Source organism: Oncorhynchus kisutch, linkage group LG20, assembly GCF_002021735.2.
Source record: "Oncorhynchus kisutch isolate 150728-3 linkage group LG20, Okis_V2, whole genome shotgun sequence".
NCBI lineage: Eukaryota > Metazoa > Chordata > Actinopteri > Salmoniformes > Salmonidae > Oncorhynchus > Oncorhynchus kisutch.
This window is the reverse complement of record NC_034193.2, coordinates 14,801,348-14,821,466: the sequence shown is the minus strand read 5'-3', so window position 1 is coordinate 14,821,466 and position 20,119 is coordinate 14,801,348. Positions and strand designations below refer to the sequence as shown.

General features: G+C 42.4%; 1 protein-coding gene and 1 long non-coding RNA gene across 3 annotated transcripts; one reads left to right on the top strand and one right to left on the bottom strand.

Annotated features, from left to right (window-relative positions):
* Positions 1-4,709: 4,709 nt before the first annotated feature.
* LOC116355525 (uncharacterized) lies at positions 4,710-7,239 on the bottom strand. Its single transcript, XR_004204560.1, has 3 exons — positions 6,482-7,239; positions 5,606-5,727; positions 4,710-4,960 (listed from the first exon to the last, which is right to left on the bottom strand). It is a non-coding gene; the product is annotated as an uncharacterized LOC116355525 (long non-coding RNA).
* Positions 7,240-14,400: 7,161 nt separating this feature from the next.
* LOC109865362 (protein phosphatase 1 regulatory subunit 3C-B-like) lies at positions 14,401-18,923 on the top strand. 2 transcript variants are annotated; one of them, XM_020453480.2, is made up of 2 exons: positions 14,401-14,828; positions 16,072-18,923. In XM_020453480.2, the coding sequence occupies exons 1-2, from the start codon at positions 14,815-14,817 to the stop codon at positions 17,018-17,020; spliced, it is 963 nt and encodes a 320-aa protein (XP_020309069.1). In that variant the 5' UTR covers positions 14,401-14,814; the 3' UTR covers positions 17,021-18,923. The 2 variants fall into 2 exon arrangements, with proteins under 2 accessions (XP_020309069.1, XP_020309070.1); XM_020453481.2 differs by lacking the exon at positions 14,401-14,828 and adding an exon at positions 15,179-15,304.
* The last annotated feature ends 1,196 nt before the right edge of the window (positions 18,924-20,119 follow it).

Below are 20,119 nucleotides of genomic sequence, written 5' to 3'. Positions count from 1 at the left end.
TGTGGTCAGAGAGATGTCGTAAATTCCGGGAGGAGATTATCTCCTCTTGGCCACAGTATATAGAGAGAGTAGAGTTTTCATAGAAGAGAACCAAGGAATTTCTTCCACCTCACAGAACTTGAGGTCCGAACAACATTTATGTTCCGGAGAAGGTATAAAAGATTGTTGAAGAATCCAGCTACGAACTGGTCCATTTGGTACAATTTTGTGAAACTCAGGGGAGACAATATGGCCACATTACCATAACGCTGTTTATATAATAGCCTCAGATATGAGGTTTACATCTAATTGTTGTATAAGATGAATGAGTGAGGATGATACTGTTTGTAAAATTGTGTAATGTGATTTTGGACTGTTTAATGAAGGAAACTCCAATTCCCTTTTGAGTTTAACTAAATCAGAGGACCGCCCATGAGCACAGTTAGGACCTGGTGTCATGAGACAGCCTTTTTTCTGCTCTCCTGAATAAAACCCCCACTTTGAGAATTTCTCAACAGACCATGTTTCCCTCAATTACGAGAGGACAAAGGTTGCAGACCAGCTTACCTCGATAACGAGAGGGCCAAGGTTTAAGTAGATGTCTGAATCTTTTAACCATACCACATGGTTAAACTCTTAGACTATCGATACCGACAGAATAAGAACAAGTCTTTGATATTAATTACTAGTCTGCAGCTAGGAAGCGAAGACCGACACCCGCCGAAACATCTATTCTATAACGACATGAATGAATGTCACTCTGAACTATCCATTCTAAGAGAGAGAGAGAGAGGACGGCCAGACTCTCCAACAGAAACAAACTTTTCAACAGAGACCCCGATGACACACTGAGCGTAAATATATTGATTGATTGCAATTGTTCCAGAAGGAGTGAGTGTTCATGTGCAAAGGATTAGCATTTCAATTGTTATAATTATCAACTGTGTGTTGTCTTATCTCAGTTGAGACGCGATGCCGGTTTATCCCACTAGGGAAACTCCATTATAATTTTCTTTTAACTATCTATTGTTTGTTTATGCATTTCTTTGAATGACTTAGTTAGTAAATAAATTATTTAAGACAATTTATGTATGGATGTGTCACGTTCTGACCTTTATTTCCTTTGTTTTGTCTTTATTTAGTATGGTCAGGGCCTGAGTTGGGGTGGGTTTTGTGGTATCCAATTGTTTTTAGTAGCTACTATCTTGTCTCATCGCTACAAGTCCCATACGGGCTCGGGAGAGACAAAGGTTGAAAGTCATGCGTCCTCCGATACACAACCCAACCAAGCCGCACTGCTTCTTAACACAGCGCGCATCCAACCTGGAAGCCAGCCACACCAGTGTGTTGGAGGAAACACTGTGCACCTGGCAACCTTGGTTAGCGCGCACTGTGCCCGGCCCGCCACAGGAGTCGCTGGTGCGCGATGAGTCAAGGATATCCCTACCGGCCAAGCCCTCCCTAACCCGGACAACGTTAGACACTTACCACGCTGCATCTTGGTCCGATCCTTACTCCTCTTCAGATGAAGAGGAGATCTGCCGTTACAGAAACACCCACCAACCAAGGACCAAGCAGCGTGGTAAAGGACAGCAGCAGCAGCGGCAAAGAACACAGGACTCCTGGACATAGGAGGAGATTCTGGACGGCAAAGGACCCTGGACTCAGCCAGGGGAATATTGCCATCCCAAAGCAGAGCTGGAGGCAGCGAAAGCAGAGAGGCGCTGGTATAAGGAGGCAGCACGGCGGCTGGAAGCCCGAGAGGCAGCCCCAAAAATGTCTTGGGGGGTGGCACACGGAGAGTGTGGTGAAGCCAGGTAGGCGACCTGCACCAACTTCCCGTGCTTATCGGAGAGTGAGAGGGACCGGGCAGGCACCGTGTTATGCGGTGGAGTGCACAGTTTCCCCAGTGCATGTGCATAGCCCGGTGCGGTACATTCCAGCTCCTCGTATCGGCCTGCTAGAGTGGGCATCGAGCCAGGTGCCATGAAGCCGGCTCTACGCATCTGGTCTCCAGTGCGTCTCCTTGGGCCGGCGTACATGGCACCAGCCTTACGCATGGTGTCCCCGGTTCGCCAGCACAGCCCAGTGCGGGCTATTCCACCTCGCCGCACTGGCCTGGCTACCAGGAGCATTCAACCAGGTAAGGTTGGGCAGGCTCGGTGCTCAAGATCTCCAGTGCGCCTGCACGGTCCGGTCTACCCAGTGCCACCTCCACGCACCAGCCCTCTGGTGGCAGCCCCCCGCACCAGGCTGTCTCTCTGTCTTCTGCCTACAGATGCTCCTGCCTGTCCAGCGCTGCCAGAGCCTTCCTCCTCTCCAGCGCTGCCAGAGTCTCCCGTCTGTCCTGAGCCGCCAGAGTCTCCCGTCTGTCCTTAGCCACCAGAGCCGCCAGTCTGTCCTGAGCCGCCAGAGCCACCAGTCAGCCAGGAGCTGCCAGAGCCGCCAGTCAGCCAGGAGCCGCTAGAGCCGCCAGTCAGCCAGGAGCCACCAGTCAGCCAGGAGCCTCCAGAGCCGCCAATCAGCCAGGAGCCGCCAGAGCCGTCAGCCAGCCAGCCAGCCAGGAGCCGCCAGAGCCGTCAGCCAGCCAGCCAGGAGCCGTCAGAGCCGCCAGTCAGCCAGGAGCCGCCAGTCAGCCAGGAGCTGCCAGAGCTGTCAGCCAGCCAGGAGCTGCCAGATCCGTCAGCCAGCCAGGAGCTGCCAGAGCCGTCAGTCAGCCAGGCGATTCCAGAATCGCCCTTCACACCGGAGCTGCCGAAGTCTCCCGCCTGTCCGGCGCTGCCGGAGTCTCCCGTCCTTCCAGTGCTGCCGGAATCTCCCATCCATTTGGGACCCATGGCTAGGGTCCCCAGTCGGAGGTCGGCGGCGAGGGTCACGGGGACGGTTGAGGAGGCGGACAAAAACTGTGAGGAAGTGGGGTCCACGTCCCGCGCCAGAACCGCCACCGCAGACAGACGCCCATCAAGACCCTCCCCTATAGGTTCAGGTTTTGCGGCCGAGGTCCGCACCTTTGGGGGGGTCACGTTCTGACCTTTATTTCCTTTGTTTTGTCTTTATTTAGTATGGTCAGGGCGTGAGTTGTGGTGGGCAGTCTATGTTTGTTTTTCTATGTTTGGTTCCTGTTTCGGTCTAGTATGGTTCTCAATCAGAGGCAGGTGTCATTAGTTGTCTCTGATTGAGAATCATACTTAGGTAGCCTGGGTTTCACTGTTGGTTTGTGGGTGTTTGTTTCCGTGTGAGTGTTTGTCGCCACACGCTACTGTTTCGGTTTTTGTAGATTTCACATTATCGTTTATTGTTTTTGTTCGAGTGTTCATTTGTCTTTATTAAAAACATTATGGACACTGCATCTTGGTCCGATCCTAACTCCTCTTCAGACGAAGAGGAGATTTGCCGTTACAGGATGACTCATTGTGAAGACTGGGTTCGTGCAGATAACCAACAATTTACAACGTTTGGAATGAGACTAACGTGAGGTAAAATAAATAAATAATTAATTAAGAAGACTAATTGATTAGATATTAAAATATCTGAAAAGTTGTATAAGGAAAATTATACATTTGTAATCTGAATATTTTCCTACATTTGCCTGATTAGTTAATCACAAAATGCTAATTACAAAGAATCTTTGAATAAAACTAAAAGTCTTAATTTAGTGATAGTAAAGACACGACACTCCCTTAGGTTGAGTGTCATTCACTAGCACTGAGCCCAAGACACCAGTGGAGGGGTTCTGTGTCAGTACCTTGACAGAATCAACAAAGTAGGAATTGAAGACATTTGCTATTTCGACTGCATCCTGTGTTAGACTGTCATTCACATTGATTTCTAGTCTTTTTGCTGTACTAATATGGTCTTTCCCTGTTAACTTTTTTAGATTCTGCCAGATCAATTAGAATTCTTCCTTTGCTTCACCAATTATGTTGATAAAGTTTGCCTTGGCCTGTCTGATTTATTTCTCAACATGGTAAACCTACGTCTGTCATGCTCTAATTTCAACTTCAGGGTTGTTTTTAGAGCTTGATCTCATTATTTCATCAGTTTCCAGATTGCTCCATTTAGTCAAGGAAGATTATTATTTTGGCCAGGTTTGCATTTGATTTTCTTTAGGACGCCATTTGTTGTAATCTGGATTGTGGATAGAAAAACCTGACTATCAGCTTCCACATCTGTATAGGACAAGAGATCATTCCAGTTAATTACCTTAATTGCGTTTTCAAAATAATTGAATTCACTCTTAGGTATTCTGAGCTGATCAAGCTTTCTAACAGTGGAGAGGTTAAACCTGTTCATGGAAAGCTTTCTGGCTATAAGTGTAAGATTATGATCAGACAGCCCAATAACCATAATGAAGGATTTAGTGATTCTCTCTGGTTTATTACTGAACACCAGATCCATCTGTGTTTCTTGGGTCACCTAGTCCAAGGCGCTACAGATGGTAGTGGGGACGGCGCAGTGCATCACAGAGCTCCCTGCCATCCAGGACCTCTATACCAGGCGGTAGCAGTGTAGGTATAGGTCACAGGAGGTTGGTGGCATCTTATTTGGGGAGGACGGGCCTGTGGTAATGGCTGGAGTGGATCAAGTGGAATGGTATCAAATACACCAAACACATGGTGTCCATGTGTTTGATGCCATGCCATTTGCTCCTTTCCAGACATTATTATGAGCCGTTCTCCCCTCACCAGCCTCCTTTGTATAAGTACATATCTACCTCGTACCCTTGCACATCGACTCGGTACTGGTACCCCTGGTATATGGCCAAGTTATCGATACTCATTGTGTGTCTATCCACGCCTGTTGTTTACCAAGCATGTGACAAATAACATTTTGTTTTATTTGATTTGAATCCTAGAGCAAACACACAAGTTGGCTTGATCTTTATGCTTTTGATAACATGATAACATCTGAACTTACCCTTGCCTCGTGTTTCACCAGCACCTCGATTATGTCGTCGTGGGATTTTTCAGAAGCCAGGAAGCTTTGACAAAACACATCACAAACAAGTTTAAGTTGTTGTGATACTACTTCTATGGGTTTCACAATGGAACCAAAAGGAACCTTTAGTTCAGAGTCTTATCGGTGCATTCAGACTCACCCAGTTATATATGTCATATCAACAATGGTAAGTGTAAAGTGACTGATTATTGCTTGTGGGATAAGGGTCACTGACTGACACACTTTGCCGTATTCACGACTCTTTATTCTTCTCATTCCAATCGGCCCCTTTTCTCAGCAGTTAGTCACACACTTGGCAGTGCTGTTAAAAGCACATTTTAGATCTTAAAACTCTGCTTAGTTGAAAGTACAGAGTAACCCAGAGAAATCTATATAATACAAGTGCTTCAATACATTGGCTATATCATTTTTATGTTTAATTTATTTAACCAGGCAAGTCAGTTAAGAACAAATTTGTACTTACAATGACAGGCCTAGGAACAGTGGGTTAACTGCCTTGTTCAGGGGCAGAACGATAGATTTTTACCTTGTCAGCTCGGGGAATCAATCCAGCAACCTTTCGGTTGGTTACCAGTCCAACGCTCTAACCACTAGGCTACATGCCACCCCATAATCAGCAGAAACAGTATCTGTAGTATGTTGGTAACTCAGTGTTGAGATTTCTTACCAGAGCGAATTCATGGTTAAGGGGATTATTGAAGGTGATGGTCTCCAGTGACAGGTGCTTCTTTAGGTGGGCCAGGTCAGCTTCACGTACTGCCTGGAGCAAAGCACGATGTCTGAACTAATCTTGTAACAGACACAAGAGGTCAGATAAGAGAGTGTTTCAACAATTACATAGGGAGAACAGGGCTGCTCATCTGACAGTTACCCCCTGCCTAAAATCATTTGGACTCAATTAGTTTCAAGTATTGTAGGTGACCTCCAAGCAAGAAAAATATGGTTAAAAAAGAATAGGAACAATAAATAAAAAATAAACATGGCTTATGGGTCAGGTGTTCTTTGAGCTGCTAGTGGGGATTGGTCCAGAAACCAATGGGTTGGGCCAGAGCCAGAACACACGTGGGTAAAGCGGTGGTTTGAAAATGTGTCTTTGGATTTGATACTCTAATTGGTTAGAGACAATCCAATCGCTGATTACTTTTTGTACAACGCCCCTCGTCACCATAAACAACTTAAATAATGTCAGTCTCAGACTAAAGTATGTAGGGAACGACAGAGCAGAGGAATAGTTTAGTTCTGAGTCGCAAGCTAGTCCGCCCAATGATGTACCAGTAGCTACGCTGTCGTCATGCGGTCGTAGCCAAAAGCCAGATGCTGAAGGACTGAAAGAAACACCACAAATAACCATTTAACATGGAGTTATTTGTTTGTCCTGACTGATACACTCTTTTTAGGTCAAATGTTTTGGGTAAAAAAATATATTTTAACATCCAGTCGGCCGGAATGTTTTTTACCCCATTTTTGTGCATTTGGAATTTTCGAGATGTGATGAAAAATGTATAGTCTGTTCATTAACAGTTTAGAAGAGCATGTGACTTACCTTCCAACCGTCACTGGCATGACAGTTCACATTAATTACATGGTGTTAGCAGGGTCCATCAGCTTGTCTTCATTCCCACTCTTATTGAAAGCACCACATGTATTGGAATGAAGAGCACAAGAATGGTCACAGTTGATAACAAGGCATCTGAATGGAGGTCATTAAAGCATCTGAGATATCCTCCACCTTGCACTTTCAAGCAAGTCATCTTTTATATATTCACCTGTGTTGAAGAAAGTGTGAAAACATATTCCAAAATAACTTTTGTGTTTCATTGTTTTGATTCATTCAACTGCATGTTCTGTAATTCTTGTATCACAAAGAAACATGTTCTATTCTGTTCCCATGCCCAAAAATAGATGCAATGAGTGTAAACTAACTCAATCATGCCATTAGTGAGTATAAAATGCTTGTGAGGAACATGGTCCTCCCACTCACCGTTCAGCACTGCTTTAGTGGATGCTTCAGCCTGGTCCAGCGCTGTCCTCCCATCTGTGTTACGAATCGTTGTCTCTGCTCCATGTTGCAGCAGAAATACAACACCAAATCACCCATATCACCATTTACAAGATATCAAGAAATAGCCTATGTTATACAGAAACAATATAGAGAGAGCACACCCGTTGCCACACTTGGCTCTTACAAAAGTGGGCCTTAAAGCATATTACAGATTGGTGTATCAATCTGAGTCTTCTGGAGACGTGACCATTATACTTGAAGCCACAAGAGGACAGTCAATGCTTAAACAATGCACATTTTCCAAGGGGACAGCCTCAAACAGTACCTATGTAGACATCGGTCGTGTAGTTCTAGTTGTCCCTGGGTTTGGAATCAGTCTTGCACTCAGCCCAGCTGAGGTTGATCACCTCAGCATAGCCGGAGGAGCGGGCGTTGTGTAGGGATACGAGGCCTCCGCCATCCTGGGAGTGCACATTGGCTCCATTCTGTAGTAGGTAGTCCACCACATCCCTGCATGCAATTTCCTGACGCCAAATCCTGAGGATGAAAGATGGTATTTATTTATAGGTGCACTTGGTCCACATTGAGGCCTAAATAGATCCATTCAAGGGTTATGCCTGGATTCATATTCGAAATTAGAAAAGGACTGTTGCTGTTTATAAATAAATTGATAAATAAAATATCAGTTGTAATATAAGATGTTAAAATAATAACAATACATATTTTATGAATCAAGAGGATCAATTTATTCAGAGCTAACTTGATATTTTCAGGCAATGTATTGTAGGTGTTGTTCACTGCGGTCTTCTTCCTCATTTATCACTAGATGGTGCTATTAGTCACATTTTAGCAGCAGCAGACCCATCCATGCCGACTACATTGATACCACCTATTCAACATTTCAGAAAATAGTAACAAATTGTTTATATTTCAGGTGGAAAAAATATTATCAAGTTATTAACACAATATTATCAAGTTATTAACACATCCTCTCTGATTCATCTAAGATAAGTTAGCACCAGTTTTCCCAAGTCTTTAAAAAAAAAGGGAACTTGACCTTGAATTTGCTGTGTAAATGCCGGTGTATCATTGACATTGGCTCTATTTCAAATGGTTTGGACAACTGAGCGGCGTCAGGTCTATCATAGGTCATTGGTAGCCAGTTGTGCCATCCCAAAACCTGCACATTAAATGAGCCATGAATGGCTATTCAACATCTCATCTGTAGTGTTCTCTTTGATAAATATTTAAGGAGGATAACTGAACCCTTCATCCAAATAACCACATAGATATGCAGGTTTTACAGATTTTGTATCTTATTACAAATTCACCGACATGGAAATGTATTATACATGTTGTATATTTATAGTATGTATGCAATATCAAGACTCTGAATTATTCATATTGACTATACCACTAAAAATATACCATACCACCAACATTTTCCAAAACTGAAATATACCAACTAGAAATAAACCTTCGGTTGAAGGGTTACACACACAAAAAACGAATCTAAAGAAATTGATGATATGAAGTAACTTCTATTTCCAATGACCTATGTGGTCAGGACATGGCAAAGGCATCTGAACTTGATGTGTTAAAACTACTTCTCTCAGTAGCTGCCAGGCCCCTGTCTTTGCCCTCCATGCATATCCCTGACTGAGGAGGATCATTTTTCAGCACCTCCTATAGCAGGGTTTCCCAAACTTGGTCCCGGGGCCCCACCCTGGGTTCACGTTTAGTTTTTTACCGCACCACTACACAGCTGATTCAAATAACCAATGAATCATCAAGCTTTTGAAAAGTATAGTATACTGAGCTATATGTGGGTATGTTTTTGAATGTGGCCTGGTTGGTTGATATACAGTAAATAAATAAGCTGCTGCTGATCATGGAGTCCTTCCCATGTTCATATCTTCCCACATCAAAGTACTCTCCTAACAGCTTACAGGTACTATGGGACAGGGTTTTCCAACGACAGAGTTTGGCGTCACTTCGGAGTCACTTTTATTGTAAATAAGAATATAATGTTTCTAAACACTTCTGTGGATGCTACCATGATTATGGATCATCCTGAATTAATTGTGAATAATGATGAGTGAGAAAGTTACAGATGCACAGATATCATACCCCTAAAACATGCTAACCTCTCACCATTACAATAAAAGGGAAGGTTCGTTTTTTTGGGGGGGGTACAATATTTGTGAGTCATTTCTATATTATTCATAATCATGGCAGCATCCACATTAATATAGAAGTCTTTAGAAACATTCTCTTCTTATTTACAATAAAAGTGACTCCAAAATGACAAGACATTATTTACAGTTAATTTCTATTGGACACAAAATAATCTGAAACAAAACCGAAATAAACAGCAAATGCATCCAACAAATTTGTAGTCACAAGCTTGATGTAGTCAGTGTGTGCTATGAATATGGGAGCAAATACTTAACTTTTGCTTCTTTAATACGCATATAAGTGAATTTGTCCCAATACTTTTGGTCCCGTAAAATGGTGGGACTATGTACAAAAAGTGTTGTAATTTCTAAACGGTTCACCCCATGTGGATGAAAACACCCTCAAATTAAAGCTGACAGTCTGCACTTTAACCTCACAGTCATTGTATCATTTCAAATTCAAAGTAGTGGAGTACAGAGCCAAAACAACAATAAAATGTGTCATTGTCCCAATATTTTTGGAGTTTACTGTATGAATATGATTGTGTGTACAGTCTATAGACAGTATAGACAGTATATGAATAGGAAAGGTGTGTACAGCAGTAAATGTACCTTCACTAGAACACAATATATACAGTGGGGCAAAAAAGTATTTAGTCAGCCACCAATTGTGCAAGTTCTCCCACTTAAAAAGATGAGAGAGGCCTGTAATTTCCATAATAGGTACACTTCAACTATGACAGACAAAAGGATAAAAAAAATCCAGAAAATCACATTGTAGGATTTTTTATGAATTTATTTGCAAATTATGGTGGAAAATAAGTATTTGGTCACCTACAAACAAGCAAGATTTCTAGCTCTCACAGACCTGTAACTTCTTCTTTAAGAGGCTCCTCTGTCCTCCACTCGTTACCTGTATTAATGGCACCTGTTTGAACTTGTTATCAGTATAAAAGACACCTGTCCACAACCTCAAACAGTCACACTCCAAACTCCACTATGGCCAAGACAAAGAGCTGTCAAAGGACACCAGGAACAAAATTGTAGACCTGCACCAGGCTGGGAAGACTGAATCTGCAATAGGTAAGCAGCTTGGTTTTAAGAAATCAACTGTGGGAGCAATTATTAGGAAATGGAAGACATACAAGACCACTGATTATCTCCCTCGATCTGGGGCTCCACGCAAGATCTCACCCCGTGGGGTCAAAATGATCACAAGAACGGTGTTCAAAAATCCCAGAACCACACGGGGGGACCTAGTGAATGACCTGCAGAGAGCTGGGACCAAAGTAACAAAGCCTACCATCAGTAACACACTACGCCGCCAGGGACTCAAATCCTGCAGTGCCAGACGTGTCCCCCTGCTTAAGCCAGTACATGTCCAGGCCCGTCTGAAGTTTGCTAGAGATTATTTGGATGATCCAGAAGAAGATTGGGAGAATGTCACGTGGTCAGATGAAACCAAAATAGAACTTTTTGGTAAAAACTCAACTCGTCGTATTTGGAGGACAAAGAATGCTGAGTTGCATCCAAAGAACACCATACCTACTTTGAAGCATGGGGGTGGAAACATCATGCTTTGGGGCTGTTTTTCTGCAAAAGGACCAGGATGACTGATCCGTGTAAAGGAAAGAATGAATGGGGCCATGTATCATGAGATTTTGAGTGAAAACCTCCTTCCATCAGCAAGGGCATTGAAGATGAAACATGGCTGGGTCTTTCAGCATGACAATGATCCCAAACACACCGCCCGAGCAATGAAGGAGTGGCTTCGTAAGAAGCATTTCAAGGTCCTGGAGTGGCCTAGCCAGTCTCCAGATCTCAACCCCATAGAAAATATTTGGAGGGAGTTGAAAGTCCGTGTTGCCCAGCAACAGCCCCAAAACATCACTGCTCTAGAGGAGATCTGCATGGAGGAATGGGCCAAAATACCAGCAACAGTGTGTGAAAACCTTGTGAAGACTTACAGAAAACGTTTGACCTCTGTCATTGCCAACAAAGGGTATATAACAAAGTATTGAGATAAACTTTTGTTTATCTGAAGAAATTACACTTTGCTAATATGTACAAAAATGTGAGAGTTGTACTCACTTTTGTGATATATATATATATATATACATACAGTATATGTGTTGGAATTTTTTCACACATTTTCCACGTTGACGTTACATAGTATTTTGTGTAGATCGTTGACCAAAAATGAAAATTAATTCAATTTTAATTGCACTTTGTAACACAACAAAATGTGTAAAAAGTGAAGGGGTGTGAATACTTTCTGAAGGCACTGTGTGTTGCTACTGTAAAGCAGTGAACATGCATTCTGTGGACGTGCAGACTGGCATTAAAGTTAACTTCCTGTTATGCATGAACCAATGAATATGCAGGAAGTCCTGACCGTGACCGCTAGACATATTACTTTACCGAACCAGGGAAGCACATACTTTATGTCAAATGGTTGCTATATGGAAATATGTTGCAATAAGAAAAATGTTTTTAGAGAGAATCAGTGGTGGAAAAAGTACCCAATTGTCATACCTGAGTAAAAGTGAAGATACTGTAAAAGAAAATGACTCAAGTAAAAGTGAAAGTCACCCAGTAAAATACTACTTGAGTAAAAGTCTAAAAGTATTTGGTTTTAAATAAACGTAAATATAAATAGTAAATGTAATTGATCAAATGTACTTAACCTCTAGTGACACCCCATCCCGTGAACGGGACCATTGTCATCATCTGACACTAATTAGCATAACGCAACGGACATAAATCTTCCTAGAAAATCTTCCTATTCATGAAAATCACAAGTGAAATATATTGGAACACAGCTCAGCCTTTTGTTAAACACCCTGTCATCTCAGATTTTCAAAATATGCTTAACAGCCAAAGCTAGACAAGCATTTGTGTAAGTTTATCGATAGCCTAGCATAGCATTATGCCTTGCTAGCAGCAGGCAACCTTGTCACGAAAATCAGAAAAGCAATCAAATTAAATTGTTTACCTTTGATGAACTTCGGATGTTTTCACTCACGAGACTCCCAGGTAGATAGCCAAAGTTCATTTTTTCCCAAAAGATTATTTTTGTAGGCGAAATAGCTCTGTTTGTTCTTCACCGAAAAATATTCAAAAGTAGCTCCATAATATCGACAGAAACATGGCAAACGTTGTTTATAATCGATCCTCAAGGTGTTTTTCAAATATCTATTCGATAATATATCAACCGCAACCGATTGGAATAATGGGAACTCCTTTCTCTGGCAGCATCAGGTGACCACTTGCGCAATGAAGCCGCCTACAGGTATTCTTCAACATAAATGCGTAAAACTACGTCACAATGCTGCAGACACCTTGGGGAATACGTAGAAAGCATAATCTGGTTGATAGGGCATTCACAGCTCAATAGGGACGCATCGGAACGCAGGGCTTTCAAAAGATGAGTAACTTCCGGATTGGATTTTTCTCAGGCTTTCGCCTGTAACATCAGTTCTGTTATACTCACAGACAATATTTTGACAGTTTTGGAAACTTTAGAGTGTTTTCTATCCTAAGCTATCAATTATATGCATATTCTAGCATCTTGTCCTGACAAAATATCCTGTTTAATTTGGGAACGTTATTTTTCCAAAAATGAAAATACTGCCCCCTAGTACCAACAAAGTAAAAGTATAAACAATTTCAAATTCCTTATATTAAGCAAACCAGACGGCACCATTTTCTTATTTTTTAAATTTATGGATAGCCATGGGCACACTCCAACACTCAGACATAATTTACAAACAAAGCATTTGTGTTTAGTGAGTCCGCCAGAACAGTAGAGATGACCAGGGATGTTCTCTTTATAAGTGCGTGATTTGGACCATTTTCCTGTCCTGCTAATCATTCAAAATGTAACGAATACTTTTAGGTGTCAGGGAAAATGTATAGTGTAAAAAGTACATTATTTTATTTAGGAATGTAGTTAAGTAAAAGTTGTCCAAAAAAAAAATAGTAAAGTACAGATACAAAAAAAAAATACTTAAGTAGTACTTGAAAGTGTTTTTACTTAAGTACTTTACACCACTGGAGAGAATATTGTCTGTGAAAAACCTTGTGTTGGCCTTTGTGAAAATAGATAATCCAATACAGTTATAACTGAAGTCAGTACCAATGAACTGTGTGGTGAAATGGTTTCCATTTTCGCACTGCGATTACGTAAGAGTCACTCATAGCACCTTATCTCCCCACAGAGACAAGAGCTGATTCACAGAGACATATCTGAGTTGTAAGGCTTCTAATGCCAGACATTTCACTTGACACCCTCTCTCGCTCTGTCCTCTCCAAGGCCTCTCCTCTTCAGTGCCTACCACATTCATGGTTGTGGTGAGAACACTCCTCCAGCCCATCACAAGCTAGAAAGAGCTACAGTAATCTGCACCGCTCTAAGGCCAGCATGACCTACAGAGACAGAATTGAACAATGTTTCCCCGGGACGCTTCTGTGTAGAGTCCTCCTTAGTAGCTTTAAATGGCATCTTGCAGATGATCATACAATCCCTATGATAAATGTATACACTGCTCAGACAAGTTCTAATAGATTTGCTGTGTCAGGGTGGAGGTATTCCAGAGCCTGAAGTTGCCTAAGGTCTCAATAGAAATGTCTCCCAACCCAGGTTTATATTTTGATTGTGGTCCCATACTTTCCCATACAAAAGGAGTCAACTAGACCTGGAATTTCACCAATGGGCTAATGAAATGTTATGAGATGTCTCAGGCCTATCTTCCAAATATTATGAGATATGATAAGCTTACTTTAAGGAATAATGTATATAATGTCTACAAAGTCTATAATGTATACACACTGAGTGTAAAAAAACACTCAGAACACCAGCTCTTTCCATGGCATATACTGACCAGGTGAATCCATGTGAAAGCTACGATACCTTATTGATGTAACTTGTTAAATCCACTTCAATCAGTATAGATGAAGGGGAGGAGACAGTTTAAAGGTGGATTTTTAAACCTTGAGACATGTATTGTGTGTGTGTGCCATTCAGAGGTTGAATGGGCAAGACTAAATACTATAGTACCTTTGAACAGGGTATGGTAGTAGCTGGCAGGCAAACTGGTTTGTGTCAAGAACTGCAGCACTGCTGGGTTTATCACATTTAACAGTTTCCTGTGTTTATCAAGAATGGTCCACCAACCAAAGGATATCCAGGAAACTTGACACAATGTGGGAAGCACTGGGGAGGGGAGGGGGGGGGGTGCAACACAATATTATAACTATGCTATTTACATGCTAGTTGTTTCTAAACAGAAAAACAACCAGTAGAGGTCTATCATGACTCTGTCAAGCCATCTCCGCCTCCACTCCCCATCCTTCAACGTAGCCTGAGCCGACTAGACGTTTCAGCACCTGGGGCGGACTGTAGACAGGCAAAGCTGCTCGCTGATTGCTCGAGCCATCCTCGTTTGGCTTCTCCATTGGCTATCATCCTGTATTCACGTAAAGCAGTATGCAAATCGTCCGATGTAGCCTACCGATTGAAAATGCGGAGGCCATTAACAGTACAGTTGGACTGCAGAGGGGAAGGGGGCGTGCCACGCAGCATTCAGGAACCTCAACCATATTTCATCGGAATGGCTAAATAACATTTTTTCGATTTAGTTTTTAAAAAGTTAGTCCGTTTATTCACCAGCAACATTTAAAGTGTTTGTCTTTCCAATGAATTGCACAAGGTAAGCTCACAGTGCGTCAAAGATGAAGCGCTTCGATGCACAGTAAATAGATGGGACAATTATTTTGAACTGCGCAATGAAAGAACATGAAACGTTACTTAAACATAAACGTTTTTGAATGCCAGGCGATATTACCTCTGGCTGAAATATGATTCACTCACTCACTCACTGACCAATTTTATTTGACCTTGGAGACTGTTTCTTAATTGTTTTATTGACTGGCCATTCTATAGTGCAGGGTTTCCCCAACTCTGTCCTCCCCCCTTCCCTGGGTGCACGCATTGGCTTTTGCCCTAGCGCTACACAGCTGATTCAAATCATCAATGCTTGATGATGTTTTGGTTATTTGAATCAGCTGTGTAGTGCTAGGGCAAAAGCCAAAATGTGTTCACCCAGGACCAAGTTTGTGAAACCCTGCCCTAGGCTACTGCCCAAAACCATTGCTACGAACTTAAACCTGTATGTGCCATTCTAGTGTAAGTAAAAACGTTTTAAAGGTTGATAGCTATTTATTTTCTAGATTTTTGTAGGCCATTGCTTATTATAAACAGGGTGGTTCGAACCTTGAATGTTGATTGGCTGACAGCTGTGGTATATCAGACCGTGTACCACGGATATGACAACATGTATTTTTACTGTATTTTTACTGCTCTAATAACGTTGGTAACCAGTTTATAATAGCAATAATAATAGCAAAAAGGCACCTCAGGGGTTTGTGACTCTGTGTTGCATAGTGCATAAGGACAGTCCTTATCCATTGTATATTGAGAATTTGTTCTTAACTGACTAGTTAAATAAAGGTTAAATAAAATAAAAAATATTGGCCATATACCACACCTCCTCCTGCCTTATTGCTTAATTATTTTTCTTGAGAACGAGGCCTGTTATAATTCTTAAATTATGCTAAATAGCTCCCTACAACTAATTATTATAGCCTGCTGTAAACTATTTTGAGCATTATTGTCGGTGTAGATTTTCAAACTGTTCCAGGAACAAATGTATTATATATACTTACAAATCTGTGCCAGATTAATTTGGATGACAGGTCTCTTAAAATTAATGACCTACGTCAGCAGGGGTCTGGGAGAAGGTAGCACGTCCAGTGAAATCAGGTCAGGGTTTCACAGCTGCATTCGGAACGTTCCATTACTTAGTTAGACTACATTTGACTATTTTCAGTCTCACCTAAACAGATAACTATTTAGCCTTTAACCTTGTCTGGTGCTTTCTTCTTTTTCAACAGGGTCCTCCACATGTTGAACCCCAGGCCAATGCCAGGTCCCATAATGCCAGTAGATGTAGCCATGAGGATCTGCCTGGCAAGCTCTCCACCCCTCCGCAGCTTCCTCAGCACGTACGAGGACTGCCGATCACGAAACCTGGTCAACCGTTACAAACCACTGAGGCCATGCATCAGCTCCAAGCAGCAGCTAGAGGACTCCAGCCTGGGATGGAAGAGCGCCAGGGCCAAGGGGAAGAAGCGGGTGGTCTTTGCCGATTCAAAAGGCATGTCCCTAACGGCCATCCACGTGTTCAAGGAGTTTGAGGAGGACCCACTGTCTGACCTGCAATTTGACCTGTCTGACCTGGCCAATGCCACCGCTGGCCTCAAGGTCTCCGTGGAGAAAAGTTTTACTCTGGATTTCCCACAGCCCGCTGCAGATTATCTGGACTTCAGGAACCGGCTCAAGAAGAACCAAGTATGTCTGGAAAACTGCATACTCCAGGAACGGTCGCTCACCGGCACTGTGAAAGTCAGGAACGTAAGCTTTGAGAAATCGGTCTCCATCCGGCTAACGTTTGACTCGTGGAAAACCCACACGGACATTGCTAGTACGTACCTAAACAATGTGTACGGTTGTTTGGACACTGACACCTTCGCGTTCACTGTCGACCTGCCAAGTTCTGTGCCCTCACAGGAGCGTGTGGAGTTTTGCATATGCTTCACCACCCAGGATCAGACGTACTGGGACAACAACGACGAGAAGAACTACAAGTTGCTCCACAATGACACAGATGCAGACCAGACCAGCAACCCCATCATCCAGACCACCGCACCAGTGGAGTTCAAGAGCGACGGCAAGAGGCTGGAGATGGAGTTTGACCAGTTTGGGAGCCCGAGAACGTCCAGTGGATTCTTCCCTGAATGGCAGAGCTGGGGACACATAGAGAATACAACCCCATACTGGTGAAGCAACAACGAGGCTTTTATGAGAAATCCACAAGCTTCTCCAACAGAATCAACTCCTAATTGCTTGATGTAAGAGGAGTGACAACAGAAAATGTAATAGTATGTACACATGAGTGCTGGCTGACCCCCCCCCCCCCCCCTCAACAGTGAAGATATAACCACAATCTGAACAGTTAAGATGTTCACGTCAACAGTTGAGGTCATTGTGGGGCTTTAGAGTGGGCATGTTTGTTTTGTCACAATGGAAAGGTTCAGAATGGGTTTCTTTCTCTTCATGTTTGGGGGTATATGTGAAGGTATAGAAATCTACAAACAACAGTTTGAGCCTGTAAGCATCTTATCATCCAGTTAACCCCCTAATCACTGTGACCAGTACTCAACATAAAGCATTGTGGTAAAATGCCGCCATAGCCACAAAAATATAGCTAGAATTAACGACAAATAGCAAAGTGCATTTTAAGGTTGAGATATCTAGAAATTGGTTTTGACTTTAAAAGTGTACACAATTTTTGTAGTGAATTTAAAAAATGTGGTAAATCATGAGTTGTTGTAACATAGATGCCTTCCTTTATAATGTTAATTTGATTGTCCATTAAGCTGTTTGTAATCTCGGCCACCAGCCCGCTCACTCTGTCGAGACTACTCTATGCGCCAGCAATCCGAGCCTGGGGATGAGGTTAAGCTGTTGGTGATATAATGGCATTACTTCACCACCTGTATACACAGCGAGTAGCGACTGGATTCAATCCGTATCGCGAAAGATCTGTTAAAATGTCAAGGTAATTTCCCATTGAGCCGACATATGCAACGTTTACCGTAAATGCAGTCTCCGCTAACATAGGAACATTGCCTTTAAATTTAATTCTCGCTATAACTCGGATCTGCCGCAATACTCCAGCTCTACGGATTTAATCCAGCTCTAAGGCTTTTTCAAAAAGAGAAAGTTAACTCCAGATTTGGGAGCCTGCACTTAGCATTTTGTACATGGAGCTCTGTTTTGGTGAGTTTTATATCAACAGAATTAGCTTTACTTGCCCTGTAAGAGATGGAACTATTCCTTGCCGTTAGACATAAAGGTAAGCCATCAAAATGTCAGTATAACGTAAGTCGCCCGAATGTTGACGGCCATGGTTGACAGTTCCAGAGCAGTCTTTGCACTGACCGAAATACAGTATGCCTTTTAAATGTGAGAATGTGAAAGAATGAGACGTTGAAAGTGGAATAATTTGGTACAGCATGACGAACTTCATATTGAAGTTGCTTCAGTGTTTCATGGCACTGTTTGAGTGAAGACTTTCAGGTAAACAAAAAAGAAAAGCAATACAGGTAAATATGCATGACTATACCCCAGCATATTATCAATTAGGTGTAGGCCTAAATGGAGCACCTACCTTTGTTTTGCACAAAGCATTTCATACGTCCATTGTATTTTTGAAAAGCCTTTACATGCAAACCCATTTTATATGCTCTTCCTAACCTCTTAATGTTTGCTGCTACTGTATGTAAGTGCTTTTCTATCTTCAATGTGTTTCATAAACCCGTGGTATGTGAATGCTCCTATGGGAAATAGGGGAAAGAGAATGAGGAGAGTGGGGATGTTATTTAAGGAATGTACGACTAAGTAAGGGAAGTGTTTAAAAGGGAAATGAATGGAAAATAGGTCAGTGTTAGAGGGCTCTGCCTTGGGACTGAGGCTTCAGAGTTTACCAGGAAGTGGTGAACATTGTCAGCTGCTTTGTTTGTTCAAGTGTAAATAAGCATGAGGCAGAATGCAAAGGGCTATGACACGAGCCATGGTGTCTAACCGCCAGCATCTTTTTCTACTGCAAGGAAGGGTCTCTGTGTGTGAAATGGTTTACTGTTTTCTCTGTTCCTTTCAGAAATAAAATCTAATGTTTATAGTGTGAAAGACTCTTGACTTTTCAATCTGGATTTTAGGTTAACGAATATATTTTCTAAGAGGAATTACCCGGCTGGCATCCCCTTCTCATGCAATACCATTGTCTAAGCTCAAGTACAACCTCCTTAGACCTAGATTCAATCAGATCAAGCATTAACCGGCGATAGCCAAAACCAGCATGCCTGATGTTTCGGCGATGTCGGAGGTGTAACTGCATTGGAGCTGTCAAATTGGTGAGTAGCTGCTCTTGATCATTGTCACGAAGCCACACCTGTCCCACTCTCGTTAGAAGTTTAGAATGAGGAAGTGTAGGCTATATAGAAATAATGATGCTCAAATGTAAAATCATTCAATTAAATAAAAGAGGATTTCTATCAGCTTAATTGAGGTCAAGACGGCATCTACCATTCCAGTGTTCAAACTTGTAAACAAGGCTGCGTGGGAGTTCTCGTAATGCAACTCCGTGCAGCCAATGGCATGGTCCGCTTTAGATATGCCAAAAGCTTCTTGCGGATTTGACAATTCTAATGCAGTTCCACCTCCGACACCGCCAAAACAACTGCTATGCGGATGTCGGCTAAAGCGGATCTGATTGATATAGAGCCCTTAATTACATTTTGTGACTAAACGGTGAACAAATTATTAAAGTGGTGTGACTCATAACAAAGTTCATATATACAGGGGTGACCCATTCAAACAAGGAGTTAAGAGAATTTAGAACGAACACAAACATGACTGTCTCTAAATGGATGCATCATAAATGTGGTCACCATAGCTGAGAGCAGTAGGTCAGGGTCTGGTCCATGCCTCGATGGTACACTATGTTTCCAGTGACGCACGGCTCGCAGAGAGCCTCACTTGAATTGAAGAATCCTGAAGAGACAAATAGCTATGCAGGGTAGGTTCATGGACAGCACTGGACAGACAGATGCCTCATTAACCAAGATGTGATGAGCTGCCAGATGTTTGAGCATACACTAGACGGGTCCAGACTGGTCGGTGATATTATTAGAGACAGAGAGAAGCTCAGAACATCACAGACGGTGTGTGCAAACATTTAGGACTGCCTGCTAGTCGTTTGCCCACAAAGCTGTTGAGGTATTCTGTTTTCTTCAGGATGCACTGACCTGGAGTAACTTGGCATGTTTGACTTGACATTAATCAAAGTGTAGAAAAGTGAGCATTCTGTTGAGTCACAGA